Below are 22428 nucleotides of genomic sequence, written 5' to 3' on the forward strand. Positions count from 1 at the left end.
TGACTTAGAACGACAAACAGAGTTTGGTCAGACCAATGTGGTAACTGCACAGCATGCATTTAGTAAAGATACTAAAAACTCCCCACTGCACACTGACAAGCCTGTTTTTTGATAATACAGACACACACCTCCATACACTTAATGGGTAATCTTATAAATACCTGGGGATTTGGCTAGACAGTAAATAAAAAATAAAGATATAAATGTGTTTCTTTTCAGAATACAGCGTGTTTCTGTCGAGGTCAAGAAGTCAACCATCATGTCTGTGCTTTAACTTTTTTGTCCCCGAGGGAAAGTTTGACTCTTGCAGCCAGGTAAAACATAGGCAAACGAGACTTAAAGGTTTAGTAGGTAAGACTTATAATACTAACTTTCTGTCATATTTGCTGAAACTGACCCTATGTTCCAGTAGAAGTTAAAGGTAAGTTAAAAAATAATCCGGCTCCTCTGGCACCACCTACAGCCTGTAGTGGGATTTGCAAAAATCCACAGCTCCCTGTTCAGATCCAATCCATTTTATTTATATAGCACATTTAAAAAAACAAAGGTTTACATAGTGCTGGACAAGAAATAAAACATAAAAAACACATATAAACACATAGAACACATAAAACAACATAACACCACACAGTTCTCATGCTGGGTTAAAAGCCAGGGAATACAAGTGAGTTTTAAGACGGGATTTAAAAGATTCGAGGGTCGGGGCCAATTTGACCTGTGGAGGTAGCTCATTCCACAGTTTAGGCGCTGCAGCTGAAAAAGCGTGGTCGCCCCTGGTTTTTAACCTGGTTTTTGGAGCAACCAGCCAAAGTTGATCAGCAGACCTAAGTGAACGTGAGGGGGTGTAAACTTGTAAGAGATCTGAGATGTAGCGAGGTGTCAGCCCATTCAGTGATTTAAAAACAAACAATAAGATCTTAAAATGTATTCTAAAATGGACCGGGAGCCAATGTAGCGAGGCCAGGACTGGTGTTATGTGTTCATGCTTGCGAGTTCCGGTTAAAAGATGAGCGGCTGTGTTTTGTACTAACTGTAAGCGTGAGAGAGAGGTTTGGTTAACGCCAATGTAAAGTGCATTACAGTAGTCTAAACGAGTTGAAATAAAAGCATGAATCACATGTGATAAAACAGGTTTAATTTTAGATAAAAGCCTCAAGTGATAGAAACTGGTTTTAACAACATTATTTAACTGTTTATCAAGTTTAAAACCATTGTCTATTTTGACACCCAGATTTGTGACTATGTGTTTCGCATATTGTTGCAGTTAGCCCAGGTCAACGGGAAGGATATCATCGGCCCGACTGGGTCCAAACAAAATGACCTCAGTTTTTTTCTTCATTTAGATTTAAAAAGATGCACCAATCAGGGCCAGAGGGGGTGTCTAACTGCTTGTCAATCACTGCTCATGCAGCGGAGCGACTGAGAAGTTGTCGATGTTCACATTTTTTGGCTAAGTCCTGGATCTTCGCAATCCTACCTACTGCACCTTTAAGCTACATTTAAGATACAAAATAAAATACATAAAACACAAATATGTCAAGGAACTTTTTGTCTATTTTTTGTTTTGTTGTCCTGGCCAATATGGGCTTCCATACATTGGTGTTGTTGGAAAGTGAGTTTGTCTCACTTGCCAAAATGAATGGCATTCAATGGGATGCTAACGGGAGGTGAGTGCTTGTTAGCAACAAAATGGCCCCATAGGAGCTACGCGTTCCGAGGAGAAGCTTACCCCCTTGGTTTGTCTGTTCTCACTTCTTCAAAGCGCTGTTTGAGGGTCAGTTCCTGGCTTTAGGGTTAAAGTTAAAATTAGGCTAAGGTTTGGGTAAGGGTGAGGTTAGGTGTGTAGTTATAATGGTTACGCTCAAGAGCTAGGAAATACATCATGTCAATGAAGGTCCCTTAAAAGTATCAAAGTATACAAATATGTGTTTTTTCATGTATTGATGTCCTCAGTAGGGCGGTTACAAGTTGTCCCATCATATGCCTTAGAGCTTATCAATTCCTTTTATCATGTTTTTCTGACAGTTGCACATTGCAAAACAACGACATCAAACTCATAAATCTACGCTGCCGGAAACTTAAAGGAAGAGTCATGGCGGAGAGGAAGAAACAGTCCAAAGCATGGCTTGATTTCATGAAGAAAATGGACAACAGTGGTGCTGTAATGTCTGTAAAATGATAATTTGGGTAAAAAGGGTGGAAACACCAGCAATATGCTGAAACATTTTTCTCCGAAACATGGCCTTACATTCCAGGAATTCCATGTGTTTGACACTCTACGCATGAGTGCCAATATCCTTTTATAATAACATTAGCGCCACACAGGCAGGCTTAGCAGGTTTTGTGTTTGACTAAAAAAAACCTAAATGAAAATGAATACGAACGTTCTCTCATTTCATCCCCACTGTGTTCAGACTTCAGAGATAAAAACAGTTGCGTTGACGCTGAAAACCTGTGTAGGCCTACTTTTTTTCCCACACAGAAAATTGACCAGGAATTAATAAGGGAATCTATAAAGAATCTGACTGATAAGCAGAATCGATAATGACATTGGTATCAATAAAATCTTATCCATTTCCATCCCCAGTCCTCGGATTGCTCAGCATGAGCCACTGGCGCGATCAATCCCTGCTTACGTGCAGAAAAGCAACAGAAACATCGCCTCCCTTCCTTTTCCATAGCCCATTAGATTGTATTGATGATTCCACATCCAGTGTTTTTTTTTTGTTTGCCCTCTAATTGGTTTATTCACAGCTGACCGGACAGTGATGCTCGTGATGCTGTACATGGTGTACTCTGTAACACAGTGTTCAGAACAGTCCATGGAAATATGGACTTCTGCTCTGCTTGTTCTTTCCACCATCGATTCTCTCAGCATTTCCGCAGCAGCACTCTGCTTCCCTGGTAAACCTCTCTCTTTCTCTGCCACCGTTCTCCGAGCGATGACAGTGAATCTGCCCGTCTGTTGTTCAACTGTTTGTTCCAGTATCAGCCTCTCAGTCTTCGGGGGTTCAGGTCACTGAAGGTCTCAGTCATAACCAGGAAGTAGGGGTGCGAGGGAAGGATGAGGCCCTGGATTCGCTCCAACAGGTCCAGATCAGTCCAGGTAAGACTTCTAATTTGTAATTTAGTCATGAATAAAACAAGTCACAAATACATAAATTCACTGACACATGTTTTCAAAGGGAGACACTACAGGTGAATAAGGTAAACAATACAATGTAATATATATCACCATGTAACTTCCCCAGTTGATTACTGACATTAAGATAATTATTTTCTGTATGATAAGTTTTTCAGTAATTACATGTTTAAATATGCAAATGAAACATTATCTTATTAAATATGCACTCATTTGCATTCATTTTCAGAACAGAAATCTGAACATTGGATGAAGCCAGGTTCGCAATTCTTGTTTCATGTTGTTGACATATTAGAGTCAAAGGTTTTTACAGAGGGAATTCTGGATATATATATTTTTAGCACTCAATAAATTAGAAAATACAGTCAACAGCCATTAAAAAAATAATCAATTTTCGCCATGTTTTAAGGATTAAAATGTTGTGTAATTCAGGCTATGAATGATATATTAACAAACCCCTCTGTAAAACCCTTCAGAATAGGAATGAAAGTGGAGGGTTTGGTGTTTGTTATTGCTACTGCAGTGCTGAAGTGGAGATTTCTGGTTCAGAGTCTGAGAAAAACTCATTTTGAGAAAACAGCCTTTAAAGATATGTATTGTAAGTTGATGAATTACATTAAGAATTGCACACGCTGAGGAAGGGCGCTGCCCGAAACATCCGTTGTGTGGCAGTACATTTTATCAAATTGGAGTGCTGTCCTAGCTTTATTTTTATTTTATTTTATTTGACAAGCAGATCAGTAATGTTGTTAGAATGAGTTTTTTCCAGCTTCGTCTCCTGGCTAAAGTTAAGCCTTTCCTGAATAGGCACGATCTAGAAAAGGCTATTCATACTTTTATTAGTTCAAGGTTGGATTACTGTAATGCTCTTTATTTTGGTCTGAATCAGACCTCCATCTCATGCCTTCAACTTGTTCAAAATGCTGCTGCTTGCTTTTTCACAAATACATCTAGATGTGCACACATCACTCCTGTTCTCTACACCCTACATTGGCTCCCTGTGCGTATAATAGATTTTAAGATCTTATTGTTTGTTTTCAAGGCCTTAAATGGCCTGGTCCAGGAGTATTTGTCCGAAATTTTAACTTTGCGTAAGCACAACCAGTCATTGCGGTCTTCAAATCAGCTGGTTTTAGAAGTCCCAAGGTCAAGGTATAAACGGTGGGGGGATCTGCCCCGAGACTCTGGAACAAGTTACCCCCTGATATTCGCACTATTACGGATGTTGCTCTTTTTAGGTCCAAACTAACCTATTTGTTTAGACTGGCTGTTAATACGTAGTAGTGGTGTGACAATTTCACTCTCCTGTTTCTTTGTAACCTTTTCTGATTTTACTGTGTTATATGTTTCATTCTTTTTATTGTATGATATGTATAATATAGAATATATAATAATAATATATTAATACATTTTGATTGATTGATTGATTATTTCTGAATTACATTTAAATAGGCAACTTAACTTATGCTTACTTTTGGTGAATTTATGATAAATGTACAGACACAAATAGACAAATATACAACAATACACTACTGTTTTTTCCCACTATAGTCTGAAAGAAGACATGTTATAAAAGCAAAATAGCCCAGAATTGATCAGTGCATGATTGTTGGTTCTCCCTTTAAGCCTTGTTTTTTTTTTCATATTTAAAATCAGATTGAATATCGAGGAAAGAGTATAATTTGCTAAAAAATAAATAAATAAATAATCATAATGTTGGCATCTGGTGTGTGTGTGTGTGTGTGTGTGTGTGTGTGTGTGATTGACAGTGTTCAGACTCCTTCTGGGAACATAGTGAGTCAGAAACAAAGCTGCTTGACAAAGACAACTAACTTATGCATTTTACAGGTCACAGGTCAAGAGCTGCATCAATGTTTTGTGTCGAGAGAAAAAAACTCTAAATTAATCAAAATGATGCTCCAACGTACATGTTTTGTAGGTTTATAGTTTTGCTATTAACAGAAGGTAGAGGATGGTTTACATTTTACTGTCCCGCATTTATAAACTGCACAGTACATTACAGTTCATGAAATCAAAAGTTATAGTAATACAATTTGATTTTCTGGGCTTTGGTGCAATGAAATGATTTTTTTTAAATAAGGTGTTAAAGCAAAAGTCAGTGATCAGCCTCAGCTTGGAGATGATCCCTTATATTTTCTTTTTAAATCTCTGGATTGTTTAAATCTCTTTTTCTGCCATTTCTGTTTTTCAATATGTGACTTGCAAACCTCAAATTGTAAAAATGTTATCAGGAGCTACAACATGGGATAAGTACCACTGTGTTGTTCCATTAATGCTTCCAATTAGGCCTGCTGTTTAATAGCTCTTCTGAGTTCTGAATACGTGTTGGTTGAATTGTCTTTAATGCGCTAAATCGTAATCCTGAAGCCAACAAACACAGATGAGGCAGATTTCCTGGTAGGGGGTATCCACAAACTACACAAGCATGTCTCTCACACACACACACACACACACACACACACACACACACACACACACACACACACACACACACACACACACACACACACACTCCAGCATGTCTGTGTGAATGGAGTGATTCCCCATCTAAAGACAGTTGTTATTCACTATTATATTATATTATATTTGCATTTTAGAGGCTGTGTCCTTTACATTGTCTGGCTCCAGTGTCCTGTTTCTGTAAAACTGTGGACTTTGGAGAACACTAGTAGTTCTAAGTAGGATGAACCTTGGCCTCAAAGTCTACAGAGGATCATTCCCAGTGCTTTCTCAAGTTCTCACCTGACTGGCATCATGGTGGATTACCAAACGGGCCTATCGGGCCTTGGGCTCTGAGGCCCCTAAACCGGAGCCTCTGCGAGAAATGCAGAAGCTGTGCAGTTATTTTAATTTTGATCACAAACATGATTCCGATGTCAGCTCCCGGTCACAAAAACAATGTAATTAAGAAAAAGAATTATTTTGCACATTACGTTTTGCAAGTAAAGTTTTATTTTGTCATATGTTCTGAATGGGCCCTTGTGGCTTGTGGGCCCTATCATATAACATCGGCCTGCAGACCAATCTACAGCTGCATGACCAAACAGTATATTTCCTGCAGGGCAGCATGGGATATTTTTAGTGCTGAGAGTGCTGCCTGTTAAACAATGCTCTTTGATGCATTTGTTGCACACCAGTTAACCTACATTTGGATTTTAAATTTAGATTTTGTTGAGTGTAACTGCGCTATAAATCCTGTGTTGTTAGAATATATGTTAATTTATTTATAGTTATTGTGCTGCTTTGAGTACATGTGAATTTAGTTACAGTGCTGTTGGCTGCAAGTCAGGGTACCTGACCAGCTTATAATATATTATAACAACAAAAACATTTGTAAACAGTAAGACAATAGATTAGATTAGATTCAACTTTATTGTCATTGTGCAGAGTACAAGTACAAAGACAACGAAATGCACTTTGCGTCTAACCAGAAGTGCAAAAAAAGCAGAAAAGTGCAATGTGAAATACAAAGTGCAAGTACAAGTACAATAGTGCCATGGCGCAGAGTGCAAAGGGTTGTGGAATATATATGAAATGATCAATGTAACATGTTGCTTTATAAACCTCATGATGTAGCTAGGTGGATATGACAGTACAGCATATACAGCGTGTTTAGATTTATATTAGATAGTGACGATTTTTACATATCTATATTTTTGGCCACCAGGAGGTGGTAATAATATATTAGTAGGACAAAGAAATAGGAGTCGAGTTGTTTTCCAGAAGGTAAAATCAAGAAATGTTGTCTATAAAATAACAGAAGGACTTTGTTGCTGTTTATTTGTATACAAACCCGTCAAAAATGAAGACATCCTTAAGTTAATTGTGACATTAACTCACAAGCAAGTGTTCGTTATGATTTGTGACACTCGGAAGACGGGGGGTTCTTGAAGGCAGCATGAGCGAGAGGGGGAGAGAAGAGAGAAAGGCACGTGTCTGTGTGCGCGTGCGCGGCCACCGACGCAGCAGCCCTGCCTATATGCCACCGCTAACGTCCTTCTCCCTCCCTCTTTCTCTTGTCACTGTGTTTTTCGGGAGGCGGAGGAAGGGTTCCCGTTTTCTTTCATCCTCTTCGCAGAAAAAAAATGTTATGTTTCCGGGGAAAGACATATCTTTGTGTTTCGCCGCTGCTCAGCCGGGCGACTTTACATTCACAGCAAAAGCAGTTGGAACCAAACCGAATGAGAGGAGCTAAGGGCGGACTGGATTGAGAGGAAGAACCGGAGACTGATTTGAAGGCTGCACATCCGCCGCTTTCTTTAATTCAACCGTAATTTTCCATTGATTTTTTTCTCCCAAGGCTCCGTACATCTCTTGACGTCTTGAAATGTGGTATCAGGCGTTTCCTACTTCTGTTTCCGTTACTATTTCTCTGTGGGAGTCACCGCTTTGACGTTTGTCACCCAGGAAAATCATATCATTTTAACGTTAGCTAACAGGAAAACAAAAACTCCCCCTTTTTTCTCAACTCAACCCGCGGTGGTCGCACAGAGCCCACGGCTGTTTTCTCTTTTTTGACCCCCATCAGTTGCCTCAATGGTTGAGTTTTCTTTCCTTTCTCACCACAAGACGGATGCAGCTGAAAGTAAACCGATGACCACCGGGATTGGTTTATTAACGAGCCAGCCTGTGTCCACCGAAATGGTACGATAGCGTCTGGGAAGGATTGGGGGAAAGTGAGAAGCTAAGTGGGGGGTTCAGTCTGGGCTGTCTTTTTTCTTTTTTCTTCAGATGTGGCTGGGTTGGTACCAAAAACACCAGACAGACATGAGGTGGATGTAGTTTGTTTTTTTACGCATTCATTTAAGCTGGATCACTGTCTTGGTGATCTTTGCTGCCTTCACGGACTGTGACAATGAGGATTGTATGAGAAGTGAGGCTGCTTTTCTCTGGTGTGACTGACAGCCAGGCTAATCTGGGGTGACTTTTTTTTTTCCAACCCAGTGTGAACACAAACCTACAGCCCATTTATTTATTTTCTCTTGGACGACGAAGCGCACTCAGGGACGAAAATGTCTTTACGCACGGCACTGCCTGGAAACGAGCGGAACCCGGACCATGTAAGTAGATAATTAAAAACACAGTGCGTGTATCTGTCACCTTCAGCAGCAGGAATAGGTTACCATTAGGTGGTGTTGTGCTTTTGAATACCATTATTAAAATAACCCCCTCAGCCCCCAGGCCCTGAGATTAGTCTTTGCATGTGCAAAGAGCAGCTGCAAGCAAGCGACACAGACGCCCTAATCTCAACTAGCCCATTTGGGACAGGTTGCAATTGGACACACAGGATGGAGAACATGGGGAGGGAGATGGGGGAGGTTTAGGTGGACTGGGTGCAGAGTCGTGTGTGTTACATTGATCACACACATGCAAAATGCACACATTTAATCAATGAGTTTCAAAAAAAATCTTCCTAGACTTTCACTTCCACCCCTTCACCCACCGGTGTCTTCACTGCGCATGTTTGTCTTCCTCCAGCTGATCAATAATGAATGCATCCGATGCAAGGCCACCCAGCCCTCTCCACACCCAGCATGCCCTGCACCCACCCCTCCTTTTCTCTCCCACTCCATCACCTTACATCATCCAGCTCTTCACCTTGTCTGTCCCTCTTCACACCATCTGGTCTGTCTAGTTTCCCCTAAATGAAAGGCAGCTCAGTGCACAGCACACTATTGCAAAATCTGCTGTGTCAGGCTAGCCTGGTTTGTCCTGCTGATGTTTTTCTGCATTTGTGGCAGCGTCTGGGTTTTTGGGGAGACAGGACTTTGAGTTGAATGGCACAATTTTGAAGCATTTTACAGGATTTCTTTCATAAGGATTGCTTGTGAGGACGTGAGCTTCTCTCTAGTATCTCCTCGCCACATATTAACATCAGTAGCTGCATATAGAATCCCCACCTTTATCTCAAGGGCACCTAGCTTACACCAACCTAGCTGCCTGAAGCATCACTCACACTTTTTGGATTTGAAGCTTTCCCAAAGAGCCACACGAAAAAAATACTGAATACTTCCCGGGTATTTAAAGGATATGTCGTCACTATCCCAATCCCTGTATGTGTTGTTTTGATATTGTGCAAGTGTCTCATGTGATATTATAAATGGCAGCTACCAGTAGTGCTGATTCACAGTTTGCTGGTTTCATTGGCTTACACATTGAGCTTTTCCAACAGCGACGAGTGTGTTGAATTTACAGCATATTTTGGGTGTGACACTCTAACCAAAAGACTGACACAACTGAAATATAGTTTCCTGTCTTAGCTGCAGGCTGTAATGTAAGTTTTGAATGGCAGCCCTGGAAAATACATGCAAACCATCCGTAAAAATTAGGTACCTCTGCTTAGGGGCCTTTTGAGCCCTGGCTGTACCTATGGGAGAGATGATGCTGCCACCTTTCCTTACTAACCTGCTGTGTGATTTTGATCATACTTCTGACTTACTGTGGATTTTTACAGTTAGGTGTTTATTACTTGTGGCCTGTGCCAGGACCCAGAAACACTTATAGAGGTGGCAGAATCCAGGAGATATTTTAATCTTTTTTCATATGAACTTTTGTGTCAGGCCACACCCCAAATGTACTCCTAACAGTGACGATGCATTTAGATAGAGCCGTTTATTCTAATAATAATCAGAGTAAAGAAGTTCAGTCACAACAACAGGAAACTCCTTTTCCAGTTACTTAAATGTGTACAATATCTATCACATTCTGAGCAGGCTTTTTTGGCTGCGTGGTGTTTAGTAGTTTCTGAGTGATGGCTCTCTTCTCCTGTTTAGTAACTGCAGGTGTGATAAAACAGTTTCTCCTGAACAAAGCAGAGCAGTAAACCAATACTTGTGCCCATTAAATGCTTGATGCAGTTCTGTTTTTGTCATTACGTTTGCAGACAAATTGCAGATGACAGAACTCTTCTTTCTGACTGAAAAAGGATAAGTAAGCAATCGTGTAAATAAACACTTGTAGAAATAATCATCTGTTCTGTCGTCTTCACCTCTTTCCTTCCTCAAACTTATTGAGCTATTACATCAGTCCCACTGCTATAATATCAGTAGTTTTGAGTTTTTTCTCTGCACAACAGAACTGGTCATATTTAGGTGCGCCCTTTTTGTGATGCATTGTGACTATAGGGCTGCCCCCTTTTTAGTCGATTAGTCGAACAAGTCTCTTGTTTTGGTCTTAGTTGACTAAGATTTCTTCTGTCGATTAGTCTTTATGCTTTCTCATGCTGAATGACCTATTTCCAAAAGGCTTAATGAGCAGATCTCTGGTAAACACAAGTTTTAAAGTGGTGCTTTTGCACAATTCTTTGTGGAGAAACTCAGTTTTACAGATGTGTCAATTAAATAAACCAATCGATTAGTCAATAGTCACATGAGTGTTGGTCGACTGAGAATTTCTTTAGTCGAGGACAGCTCTAATTGTGACCGAGCTGGTAGAGCAGGAATCTCTGCACTGATTTTAAAAGCAGTGCAGGGAATAAAGTATTTGCCTGTGAGCTGGACAGCACAATGATTGCTGTGCTCGCTCAGTCACAAGCCACCCTTGTTAGCAACTTCACCATGGCAACAACAGGGGGTTGTCCATACCCCTACCTCACCAAACCTGGTTGATGTTGAACTTTATCTTTTTTTTTTTTTTTTTTTTATGCAAAAATACAGAACAGAGAAACAGAAATTGAACAAGAACAAAAACCCTTGCCCACCCACCCTCTGCGGTCTCGAGGAACATAAACAAACCAAAATCACACCTTGCCTAGTCACTCTCCTCTAGTTCTTGTGGTGCTAAGGTCATTAGGTCTGATATTTGCACTGCTGTGCTTTTCAGTAGGCTGATAGTTGATGATTTGGCTTTGTTAATCCTTGCTGTAGGGAGCTCAAGCATAACTATGTCTAGAAAATACGCCAACCACTGTTTTATACAAAGCGAGTGGGGGGAGGGGGAGCCAGCGCTGAGCTATCATTTTCTTGGTTGTGGTTGAGCCAGCTAGCCTAGTCTCCCAAGCAGGTGTAATGTAGAGTTGTCGTTAAGTAACAAAACAGTCGGGTCAAACCTGGTCGATTTAAACAAACACACACATGAACATGTAATTTACTCTCACACAGCTAGCACACCCAGTAGTTCTGTTCACTAAGTCTATTGTGATATGATGACATTTTCTCTGAGCTATTCTGCTTTCTGGCCATTTAATTTCTTTCCAGTTTTAGCTGTTTGGCATTTGATTGATGGCTCGTGTTCATGTTGCTGTGTGCACTCAAGACTCTATAAGCACTTTCATAGTGGAAGCTATAATGTAATTAAGATGCTCACAACTAAAACCATTTCACCTCTCTCTCTCTCTCTCTCTCTCTCTCTCTCTCTCTCTCTCTCTCTCTCTCTCTCTCTGGTGCCAAATGAGGCTGAGGTCTTACCTTATCCCTTCACTTTAGCTTAAGATCCATTTCATAAACATCTCTTGGACAAGAAACAAGCAAATGGATTAAATAGATGGTGACCAGTGTTTCCCACGATTGCTTACCACTGCCAGGGTTGCGACTAAAAGAATAGGCTACAGCAACGAATGTTTATGGAATGCGCAAGTGTAATGATGGCCAGATCTTGTTGTGCCTGACTGATGGGGCAGTGATATTGATAAGCCTTGTAATTTACGTATTTCCAGCATCTGCAATTTTTTTTTGCCAGCTTTCCTTCCTGGGCTAAGAAGCAGCGACTGTATTGCTTTTTGCCTGTAAAACCGTGTCTGTATTCTTCATATTTCTGTAGGGTTATCGTTTGCTCTTATTGTGTAAAATATGCTGCCCTGGTAGACTCCATGTTTGCGATTGATCATATTTTTTATGGGAATGCGCTCATCACTAGATTGGGAAACCCTGGTTTGATTGAACAAGTTGATAACCACCGTCGTGTCCCACTTATGCGGGACCGCGGTTGTTAGGTTTGTTGAAGCCGGGTAATGGAAATAAATCCAGGGCATGTTGATCTTGCTTCGTAGTACATTCCTCTGGTATGTCAAATTGAGTGAATCGTTTTGTGATTTTGAGCTTGATGTTGAATTTCATCACTTTTTGCAGTCCTGAGCTGTAGAGGTCACAAAAAAGATAAAATAGGAGTAAATATAAGTGGTATATACACACACAACACTTAATATGAATGTTTTGGATGTACATTTCTTGGCATATAGTAACATGTTGGTGCATGTACACGCGTGTATTTTGCATGTAACACAGATGTAGTTTCATAACCTCCTGCAGACCCGAGACCATCATAAACCCACCGTTACACAACTCAACCCGTGATATTTGTCCTCCTGTGGCTTTGTCATCTATTGAGATCATTATCACCACATTATAATTCAATAACAGCACTCTTGACACGTCAGCCAGAGCTTTCACACCAGGATCCACAATTTGCATGTTCGTACTCCCCGTTCCCTCCGCTGCCTCTCCTCCGTTGTTCTCACTTCACTTCTCTTCCTTGTGTTACCCCTCCATTGAGTCCTGTGGATCCAAAGTCCCAGAAACCAGACCTAAAGGCAGACAAACCTTCTTCCAGGACAGGCAGCGTCCAAGTCCTCCATCCTTCTCCTCCTTTCACCCTTTAGACACGTCAAAAAGCCCCAGTTGCTTTTTGTGCTCTTCACACATTACTTTTAGTCCCGTAATTGTACTTTTGAGGATTTGTTGTATCCACTTGTGCTACATTTAAAATTTTTTTCAAGTTATGTAGGGTTTCCAATCTGCATGCATCGGAAAATTACCGTTAATAAAATGCACTAAACCTGCACAGTGTCATCATCAACATCACTAGGAGTCCCTTCCTTTTAGCTCCTTGTGACCTCTGACATATTTTGGTCCATATTTTTTTACTCTAGTTTGTCTGTTGTTTGCAAAATAATGTCATAAATCAACTTCAGATCTATTTCTGGGATTGTGTCTGTATCAGTGTTTTCATTTCCAAACACGGACAGCTTTACCTAACCTGCTGAACTGGCTTCTCTTATCGGCCTGCAAGCTGCAAGTGTTTGCATTTAAACTTTAGTTTTTGTTTCCTTTTCTTATTCTGTTGTGCTGGTTAACTGCTAAAGCTCATGAACTATATGTGTGTGTCAGACTTGTATTTGTATTGTGTATTTCTGGGGATCCAGTGTTTTTGTCAAGGTTAGAAGAATGAGGACATTTAATGCCGTTTATCCACTTCATGGTACAGCTTGACTCAACTACTCCACTCGCTCTTTTTTGGTTTTCCATAAGCAAAAATTGTGGATAGTATCTTTTTTTTGGTATCACCTTGATCCAGGTTCCCGAGCGAGCTGAGCTGATACTATAAGGTGGAGTTAAAACACTGCAGACCACTGATTGGTCAGAGGGAATCGTCACTAGCACGACACAAAGTTGAAGTTAAAGGTCAGAGCTAGGATATAGTCAGTCAAGGTCCTTACAAGTATGAAAAACAGGTATGCATGCATGCTTTCTGTTGCTGTACTGTGGGAAAAGATGAACTATTTTGCTTGGGGCTAGTCTTGAGCTTTTATCTGAGTGTGTGAGAGAGAGAAAAGGAAGTACTGTAGTGGGTGTGGGTAAGTGCTTGTGCGCACATGCATGTTTAGGAAAAAAAGCTAACATGTCTTTCTGTGTGCCACCGCAGGGCAGAACAGGGCTTTTGTGTTACCCCGGACAAGCGAAATATTCATGAGCTTGCTGTGCTGACTTGTTACCCAAAAGCTGGCACCCACCTATGATGCCCCACGCTGGCATTCATTTTACCTAGAAACACACCACACACAGTGATAAACAGCCCCAGGCTTTTAATCATCTAGTTCACTGAGGCCAAGTGAACCATGTTTGATCGCTATAAATTTAGGCAGGTTGATATTAGATGACCTATGTTGGCCACGCTGACGTGTTCTGTGTTGTATACTCGTCAGCTTAACCCAACTGAAATGTGTTTTGAGTTACGGGTGCAACAGTAGCCCAAAGGTCCGAGAAGTGGGCCAGTTACAAGGAAATTTCCGACTTTAATCCCTGGAAAGGTGATTGAATTACCATCTGTTAAGCCTTAGCAGCTACTACCATGGTGCCCATGATGAAGTCGCTGGGCTTTCACTAGCTCCGTTGATACTTGTCAGTGGCTGTGAACGTATGAAAGTGTGAATGTAAAGCAGGGCAGTGCTGGGAAAAGAGCTTAAGAGATTAAGCACACAAATTTGAACGTTCCCTGTTCAGATTAGTATTACTTGTTTAAATACCATCTTAACTTCTCTCTTTTGTGATTTTTTCCATTGCACTTTCCAAATCGCTTTTACCATCACTCAGTGTGTCCACTCTGTCGTCTCCTGCCTCAGAGTGTATTTATGAGGTTTGAGTTTCTGTAGGTGGCACTCTTTTTTTCATTTTTTATTTTTCATTTGTCTACTCTGACTACTTCTTTTTCCAAAAAATATTTATTAATACTGTCGGAAATATAAATAGCATTACTTGCTGTCACCAGAGGACATTTTGTTTAGTAGTGAGTGTATTAAAGTAGGTGAATTTTTATTGTTCATTGTAGACTTTTAACAAACATTTATGAAAACGTGTCAGCCAAAAAGCAACGAATACCGAAGCTTTAAAGGCGCTGGCACACCAACCCGATTATCGGCCGTCGGAGAGTCTGGCGAGGTCGGTGACTCGAGTCTGTTCGGTGTCTTCCGTTGAATCGGTGGGTGGGCAGTCGGGACGCATTCGTCCAATCAGCTGCCGGTTTGCATTTTTTTGGGCGACAATACAGATTAGCACCGCCTGCTGTTATGGAGACATATTGTGTCTTGCGCACGCGCAGAACGTACGCTCAAGTCGGCATCGCTTCGGTGTGTTCCGAGGCACTTTTTTGACCAACTCGGGGAGGCTGTCCTTTTCTGCTGACGGTCGGCTGTCGGGTTGGTGTGTCAGAGCCTTAAGGTACACTAAGCATAATAATAATAATAATAATAATAATAATAAAAAGAGCAAAAATAAAACTCAGGATTAGCTTTTTCGAAGGTTCAAAAGGAAGAAACCCAGTATCAGATGCAGGATAAAGAGTCCAAATCTGAATATGTGTTGGTTAAAGTTAATAAATAAACTTTATTGGCATAAAGGCCTAACAACTGAAATGGCTTTTCTGTCAGCACAAATTGTTTTCCTGCCAGCTATTATGTAATTCTAGTTAAGAGGTTGGTCAGCGACCGCCCGGTGCTGAACAGGTGGCGTTTTCTGAAGATCAGGCTACCGTGTGAAGAATTGACACTGTTCACAGAGCCCCTGTTAACTCACACACACACACACACACACACACACACACACACACACACACACACACACACACACACACAGACCCTGCAGAAAAACACATTATCGCACACAGATACGCACAATTACACAAACAAACCGGCTGACAAGCATAAAGGACTCTCAGTCAGAGCACACAGTCGGTTTGTTGTGTTCATTGTGTAATGGGGGCTCTTCTGCTGTCGGGCTCTCAGGTGTCTGCTTACTGTCCTCAGTGTTTCGCTTCAGGCCTGAGCTGCAGCTGTTTACTCATATAGATACGATATCTGCTCTTCCTGTTCTCATAAGTGTGTTTGCGTCTGTAGTGTGTGTGTCTTGACAGCTCTATGAAGCTTTAAAAAAGGGTATCTTCATTTTAACAGCGGATTATTCTTTTTCAAATCTTAACTTTTAAACTCATGTTTGCATTTCCACATATTTTTATGTAATGTGCATGTTAACCAGAGGAAATGTTGCATCCGAAACAGCTGACACTGTTTTTGTCCATTAGCTGTTGCAGACAGGAGCTCTGCAACAACGCGGAGTCCTTTAATTGTGTTTAGCAGAGACACAGAGCCTGTCATATGATCATTTTTACAGTGCTGGCATTTCCCATTTGAGTTTTCCTTGAGGATTGAAGAGACATTTGTGCTTTATCAAATGGGTAATGGCAGAGAGATGATGTTACATTGTAGGTGCTTTTGACTGCTGTGTCATGATTTCACCTTACAGTAGTCATGTTTCCATCTAATTGTCAAGCGAATTTTAAGCAAACTTTTAAAATTGCGCATAAAAGAAGAAAAAAAATAATGCAAATTAGAAGCGTTTCCATCTGGTTTAGAGCGAATAAACTAGACTACGCAAAACGTAGTTTGGTTACAAGATGACTTTATGCATGGTTGTAGATTGCAAAGAGTTTAGAAGCTAAGGGGAGAGAGGTAGCATTGTACAAGTTGGTTACCTGTGCAGAATACAGGGTTGTGGCAGAGACATTTGGTGTCAGCGAGACAACCGTTCACCGCTGTGTATACGTGGTGTGTTCAGGGCCATACGATTCAAGCTGTTGAACCAATTTGTCAATATACCCAACGTGGCTGAGGCACATCATACACACTGGCGCACTGGATGGGACCTATATCCTGAATCTTCCCCCATCCGATGGATACCGGGACTACATCACATTACATTTATCTTACTTACAATTGCTACATATGTCAGAGGTCACACGCCTCTGGAGCAACTAGGGGTTAAGTGTCTTGCTCAGGGACACATTGGTTGATGTATCACAGTGGGAATCGAACCCAGATCTCCCACACCAAAGGCATGTGTCATATCCACTGCACCATCACCACCACCATCGCCATCACTACATGTGAGTTACATGTGAGTTACATGTTCACTACGTCACAACTTATTTGTCAAAGCTGTTTCCAGCTCCCATTTTGCGCATTAACTCTTTTTCAAAAATGGAAAAACTACCTCAAGCAAGCGTAAAAACCTTTTTGCGAATTTTAGGACGTTTTTTTCTCTTGAATGTTGCCGTTTCCATCAACATTTTCTAATGAGATACTTCAAAATGCACATAAAAATACGTTGATGGAAACATGACTAGTGACATCTGACAGACTGTTATCTTAATCAGCAACACCTTGTATTTTCAAACCAACAAAGGCATATTTGTTGTCAACGCTAGTTTTGAACATGTCTAACATGGAAATTCCTTGTTTCAACCACTTCTCATCTGGGAAGCCAAGCCAGCCATTTAGCAGATATTACCAAGCAGGTCTGTTTTCACAAAAAGCTTGTCGACGCCCTCCCATAGCTTGACCTTTCAGTCAAATTGCTTTGGGCATGAGGATGACACGTGTTTTAAACAAACCAGCATGAAAATCAATTTAAGTAAATGTAAAGAAAAGGAAAAAAAGGCCAACAACAACAAACGTTCCAATTCATCACATTTTACAGACTTTCTGGTTCAGCTATGACCAACTGTACTTCCTAATGGTTGCATGTGCACAGTTTTCCTGTGCAGTGAGCATTATTACTGACATTATGGGTGGGCTTGCTCACAACGTGTCTGATCGTCTGCATGTTTCTTGCCCTGTCAGTCTTCATTTTAGGAATGTTGCCAAGATCTCATCATACCAGTTATTTTGGGGAGTACAGTGTTATCATTACCAGCAGAAATTAAGGCCAAAACTACAAAAATAAAGGTAATTTTCCTATAAGTGATTATAGTTGTGTTGTAATCCTGTCTCTTTTTTTGCAGTTGTAGAGACATTTGAAAATTGTATCTCAGAGCAGTCAGCGACACTTGGTTTATGGAACAGATTATTACAGAGAGAAGATTCAGTCTGTATAGAGACAGAGAGGGAAACCGAGGTCTAGCCAACGAGTGACTCAGCTTTTTAATCCGCCGCTGTTGATCCAAACAGAATAAATCTGACCCATACTCAGCCTGGTCTGATGATCACAGCCCTGCAGTGAATGATATGCTAAGTAATGTGGCAGATTTCCAGAGGCGAACAGAAAGTGTGTGTGTGTGTGTGTGTGCATGCATGCGTGCACTGTCCAGACAGGAATCCAGTTACACTTTGCATGCAGGAGCCAGATAACGTCAGACTGTCTTTGTTAGATATTTTTATTGAAAAATATGGCACAATGGAAAATACACTGTCTTTAACTTTGCGTCCTTTGGCTCATGTTGGCAATAATATTTCGATGTTACTCACCATGTTAGCTGACAGAATTTAAGATAATCATGATGCTTTTTCTTAAATCCAAGATGTTCCACTTAAAGAGGCTCAACAAAGGAAGCATCATGTGGCATTCATGCATTTATTGGTTGTATGGAACATCTTGTAGTGTATCACAAAATCAAGGTCATCTAAACTTAAGATGTTGAATAGCCTGCTTCACATCCACAGGGTGATTATTGTCTGCCAACAGGGTTTTCCCTACCATAATAAGGCATAGGACCCAAGCCGTTCTGGGCACCCCCTAGGCTAAATGAATGTAAAATCAATATGAGCATCAAAACTAACTAACTTTTTTGTAGTGTTGAAGCTAGTTTCCTGACCTGAGGGCACAAGAAACCCATTCCAAAGCCATGACTACATTTCAGGAATGCTAACCTCGTCAGTTTGATGAGGGAATCAAATGAGATTTCTCTGAGTAAAATTCCTAAAAAGTTGAGTTTTAATGAACCTTTGCTATTGGTACTGTATTTGGCACGTAGGACAGAAGGTTAAGACTGAGCTTCCAGTAAGAACAACACAATTTAGCCTGCCCTGGGGAAATATACATTAGATGAGTGAGAGTAGCCTTACAGCCACACTGGTCTGACTCAGTCTAATGGTTATTGGTAGGAATCTGAATCAGTCTGGCAGAAGCTGAAGAATGTCTGCCAAGCTTCTGCGTTGCTTTAGTCGTCCACACATTTTCTCTAATTAAAAACCGAAGCGGCAACAGTAGTTACAGATTAATACACTTGATGTGATGTATTGTTTAACTGTAGGTCATTTACAATGTTAAAGAGGTTTCAGATTGAATATTATGTTCATTACTCACAATGTAAACTCGTTTGATTTTGGTTTGTGCAACAGTATGTCATTTGCACTCCCTCTGAAAGAAAGTCAATTCTTTTAGCAGCTTTTGTCACTAATTATTCTGAAGTTAAAGAGATTTGATTCAGCATGACCTTCTTCTATTCATCATGTTTTTGGCTCCCACATTTCCTGCCACTCTTCACCTTCTGTTTTTCTGTTAGCAAAAAATGCTACAAAAAGTCATGAAAAAATATCCTCTGCAAATGATTATTTCCTGTGATAAAAGTAAATTAACATGATGGTGGTGGGACTGTGGCGGTGAGACTTTGTCATAGATGTCAAGGCTGACAATTAGCATGAGTCTGGGGCTTTACTAGGCCAGAAATAAATATAAAAAGTATACAGGATATGTGTGTAAGAGAGAATACTGATGAATACAGTAAGGTTTTATGTGGTCAGACCTGAAAGTGGAAGAAAGCTGAGACTTGAACTCCAGAGATTCCTTCAGGCAGCCACTATCACGAGGTTATCACGATAGTGGACAATGATGCTTTTCGTGACCTTTTGTGTTGTCCTGAATGATACTGGATAATAATGGCTTGCAGATCAATTCTATTATATTTTCCATCAGAATTGATTTAATCAGACTGAACCACTTTGTTCACTAAGGACTACTGATATCAAATATTTTTTTTAGCTGTAAAAACCAGTGCACATTACTGACAACTTTCACAGTACATAAACACTCAGCACAGTGGCTAATTGCATCTATCATCTGTAATTAAATGCTTTATGCTTCGTGAAAAGTCCAGATCACGTGAACGTTACGAGCAAAGCACGACTTCAGCAACTTATGGAGCCTCGGCTCCAGAGTATCGGACATCCTGTCTGTCACTGACATATTTTTCTGGCAGCTCCCTCTTCCTTGTGGGGCTTGCCAGGAAATGCTTTCCGGGTGTTGCACTGCAAAATGTGACACCTCTGCTGTCATTGCTGTGACATCTCTGTCTCCAAGACAGGAAGTGACGCTGGTCAAGCTCATGCAACTTCCCTCTGCTCTTGACACGACAAGATTTAGCAGAGATAGAAAAGAAGGATGTGTTGTGTGGGTTGACAAAGTGAATATGCCAAATGTGTAGGCCTGTAACAGTTATTACATAATTGTCCATTATTTTACGTAATCGCCGTTTCTTTGTTTAACTGCAATGAATTGCTAACATTAGCTATGGTGCTGAAGGGTGTGACTGTTGATGGTCATTGACTATGTTTACATGCACATAACATTCCGGTTTTTGCCCTTATTCTGAAAATGACGATATTCCGACTAAGCTGTTTACATGGCTAAGGAAAGTGAATATTCCACTAATATTCCCGTTTACATGTAACGTTACGTTAGCTGTGCAAAATCCAATTTTTTTTCAAAGTTTTCCAGCGGTGGCGGACTTGTTGGACCGTGTGAACACAGCGTCCCTCTTTCATTCCTTCAACCAGCTTCTTGAAAAGGTTGACGTAGCGATGTTTGCGCATATCAAAAACCTGTTGATATCCAAGTCTTTTAATAACTGTTTTCCTCATATATTCGGAAAATTCTGCGTCTAGGTAGCTCACCTGGTAGAGCAGGCACCCATATATAGAGGTCTACTCCTTGACGCAGCGGCTGCAGGTTCGACTCCGCCCTGGCTATATATGACGCGTTACCATAGACAGACAAACTGTACAGATGTGTGTTGTTGATCTCATGATGTTATAGTTCACTTGAGCCTCTTAAGTTATCCATTCATGCTTTTCATTGTCAACACGGTTATCTCTTTGTTGTTTTCCGTCATGTTGTGGAGACGGTGTGTCTGCTGCGCCGCATGATAGAGGAGGTTTGTGTCAGGACACGCCATCCTGAGGCCACAAGGCAGGGAGCCGCAACTGCTAGAGAGAGGAAGAGGAAAGTGTGTGTGTGTGTGTGTGTGTGTGTGTGTGTGTTAGCACGGGTGGAGGATGGCTCAAGGTTACACCATTCCTCTGCTGGGGACCAACGTCACACATCCTGTCTTTACGCAATACCTCCTTACCAACATACACACTCCTACACTGACTCACACACGCTCAGACCTCCAGTTCATCCAGGCTGCAGCAGCAGGAGACCTCCCTCAGGGCGTGGTCCATTGTTTGGAAACATGTTTGTGTTTGTCACGCTGCAAACCTTGAGTTGCCACTCTGCCCTCCCTTTGCCACCTCCCTCAGCTTCATTTAAAACCACGGTAACAAGCAAGGAAGAAATGGAAAATCAAGTTATTTATGGGTTCAGTTGCAAAATAAGCAATAATTCCTCCTACATTAATAACATCAGAAAACTCATACAGTTTTTTACAATGACTGCAAGTGATATGATACATATTCCTGAAGCTTGAGATTGATCACATATGGCAGAGAAGCAGCATGGAACAAAAAATTAAAATCAAGCCATTATGACAACAGTTGTTTTTAAAACTGTTAAATTAAAATTTCAATTTATGAAATCATATGTTTGAAGTACAAAAGATGAGCGGAATCGGGTTCAGTCAAATTAGGCACATATTCAGAGTAGAAGCACTATATTACAAGATTCATGAGAGTTTCCATTCATGCATTCATATGCATTTTTAGTCAGCTGTATGCCCACACAGACCAGCACAGATATAAGAGCTGCTGTACTGTAAAATAGCTGATGGGATGCCAGACATTCAAACATGCATGCTACCACATAGTTTACCCAACACTTCTTCTTTTGTACTAACTATTTCTAATGACTGTAGCTATAACTCATGATATCTTTGTGATGTGCCTCAGGGGATTACGGTTTTCTTAGTTAAACAGCTTCTACCTTTAGTATCAGTTTTAAAAACAAGACAAAAATGGCAGAAACTTGTATCTTGGGTTCTTATTTTGAAGTCAAACTTATCTGACCCGTTTTTGCTTGTGGGTTAAATATCAGCAGAAGGAAAGAGCTTTCTCTGTTTTGCTCACACATGATCAGGATGAACACCCTGCAGTCATGTCATGCCATCATCTAATTTAATCAGAAAAACCTATGGAATTTACCATTGCCATTTATGTGCAGAGACATTTTAGTGGGATGGTTTCTTAGTACGTAGTATGTCTAAGGGAAGGTGTGTCTATGATTTTTATCCATCCCATTCACATAATGAGGAGAAGGTAGGCTAAGTAACATATCTCTTGCTACATGTATATACGATATAATTCAGCTGCACCACAAACTGCAGCCTCCAAAATAAATTTTAGTTGACATGTCTCTAAAACTGATTTGTGTGACTTTGTAGCCTTCATAGGAAGGCTTTATTGCAAGGCTGGTGTGTTAGACGGCTTAAGTTTTAGCTAGGTGTACATAAAAAAACTGGCAACTTTATTTAGTACGTATCATGTGTATCATTAGCTACACATACAGCAC

General features: G+C 40.7%; 1 protein-coding gene across 2 annotated transcripts in view; it reads left to right on the forward strand.

Annotated features, from left to right (window-relative positions):
* Positions 1-7816: 7816 nt before the first annotated feature.
* mark4b (MAP/microtubule affinity-regulating kinase 4b) overlaps positions 7817-22428 on the forward strand; it is a 67252-nt gene continuing 52640 nt past the window's right edge. For both annotated transcript variants that reach the window (XM_078247001.1, XM_078247000.1), the window contains exon 1: positions 7817-8223. In XM_078247001.1, the coding sequence (XP_078103127.1) occupies positions 8176-8223 (48 nt within the window). In that variant the 5' untranslated portion in view covers positions 7817-8175. The remainder of the gene's footprint in view (positions 8224-22428) is intronic.

Source organism: Sander vitreus, chromosome 3, assembly GCF_031162955.1.
Source record: "Sander vitreus isolate 19-12246 chromosome 3, sanVit1, whole genome shotgun sequence".
Classification (NCBI taxonomy): domain Eukaryota; kingdom Metazoa; phylum Chordata; class Actinopteri; order Perciformes; family Percidae; genus Sander; species Sander vitreus.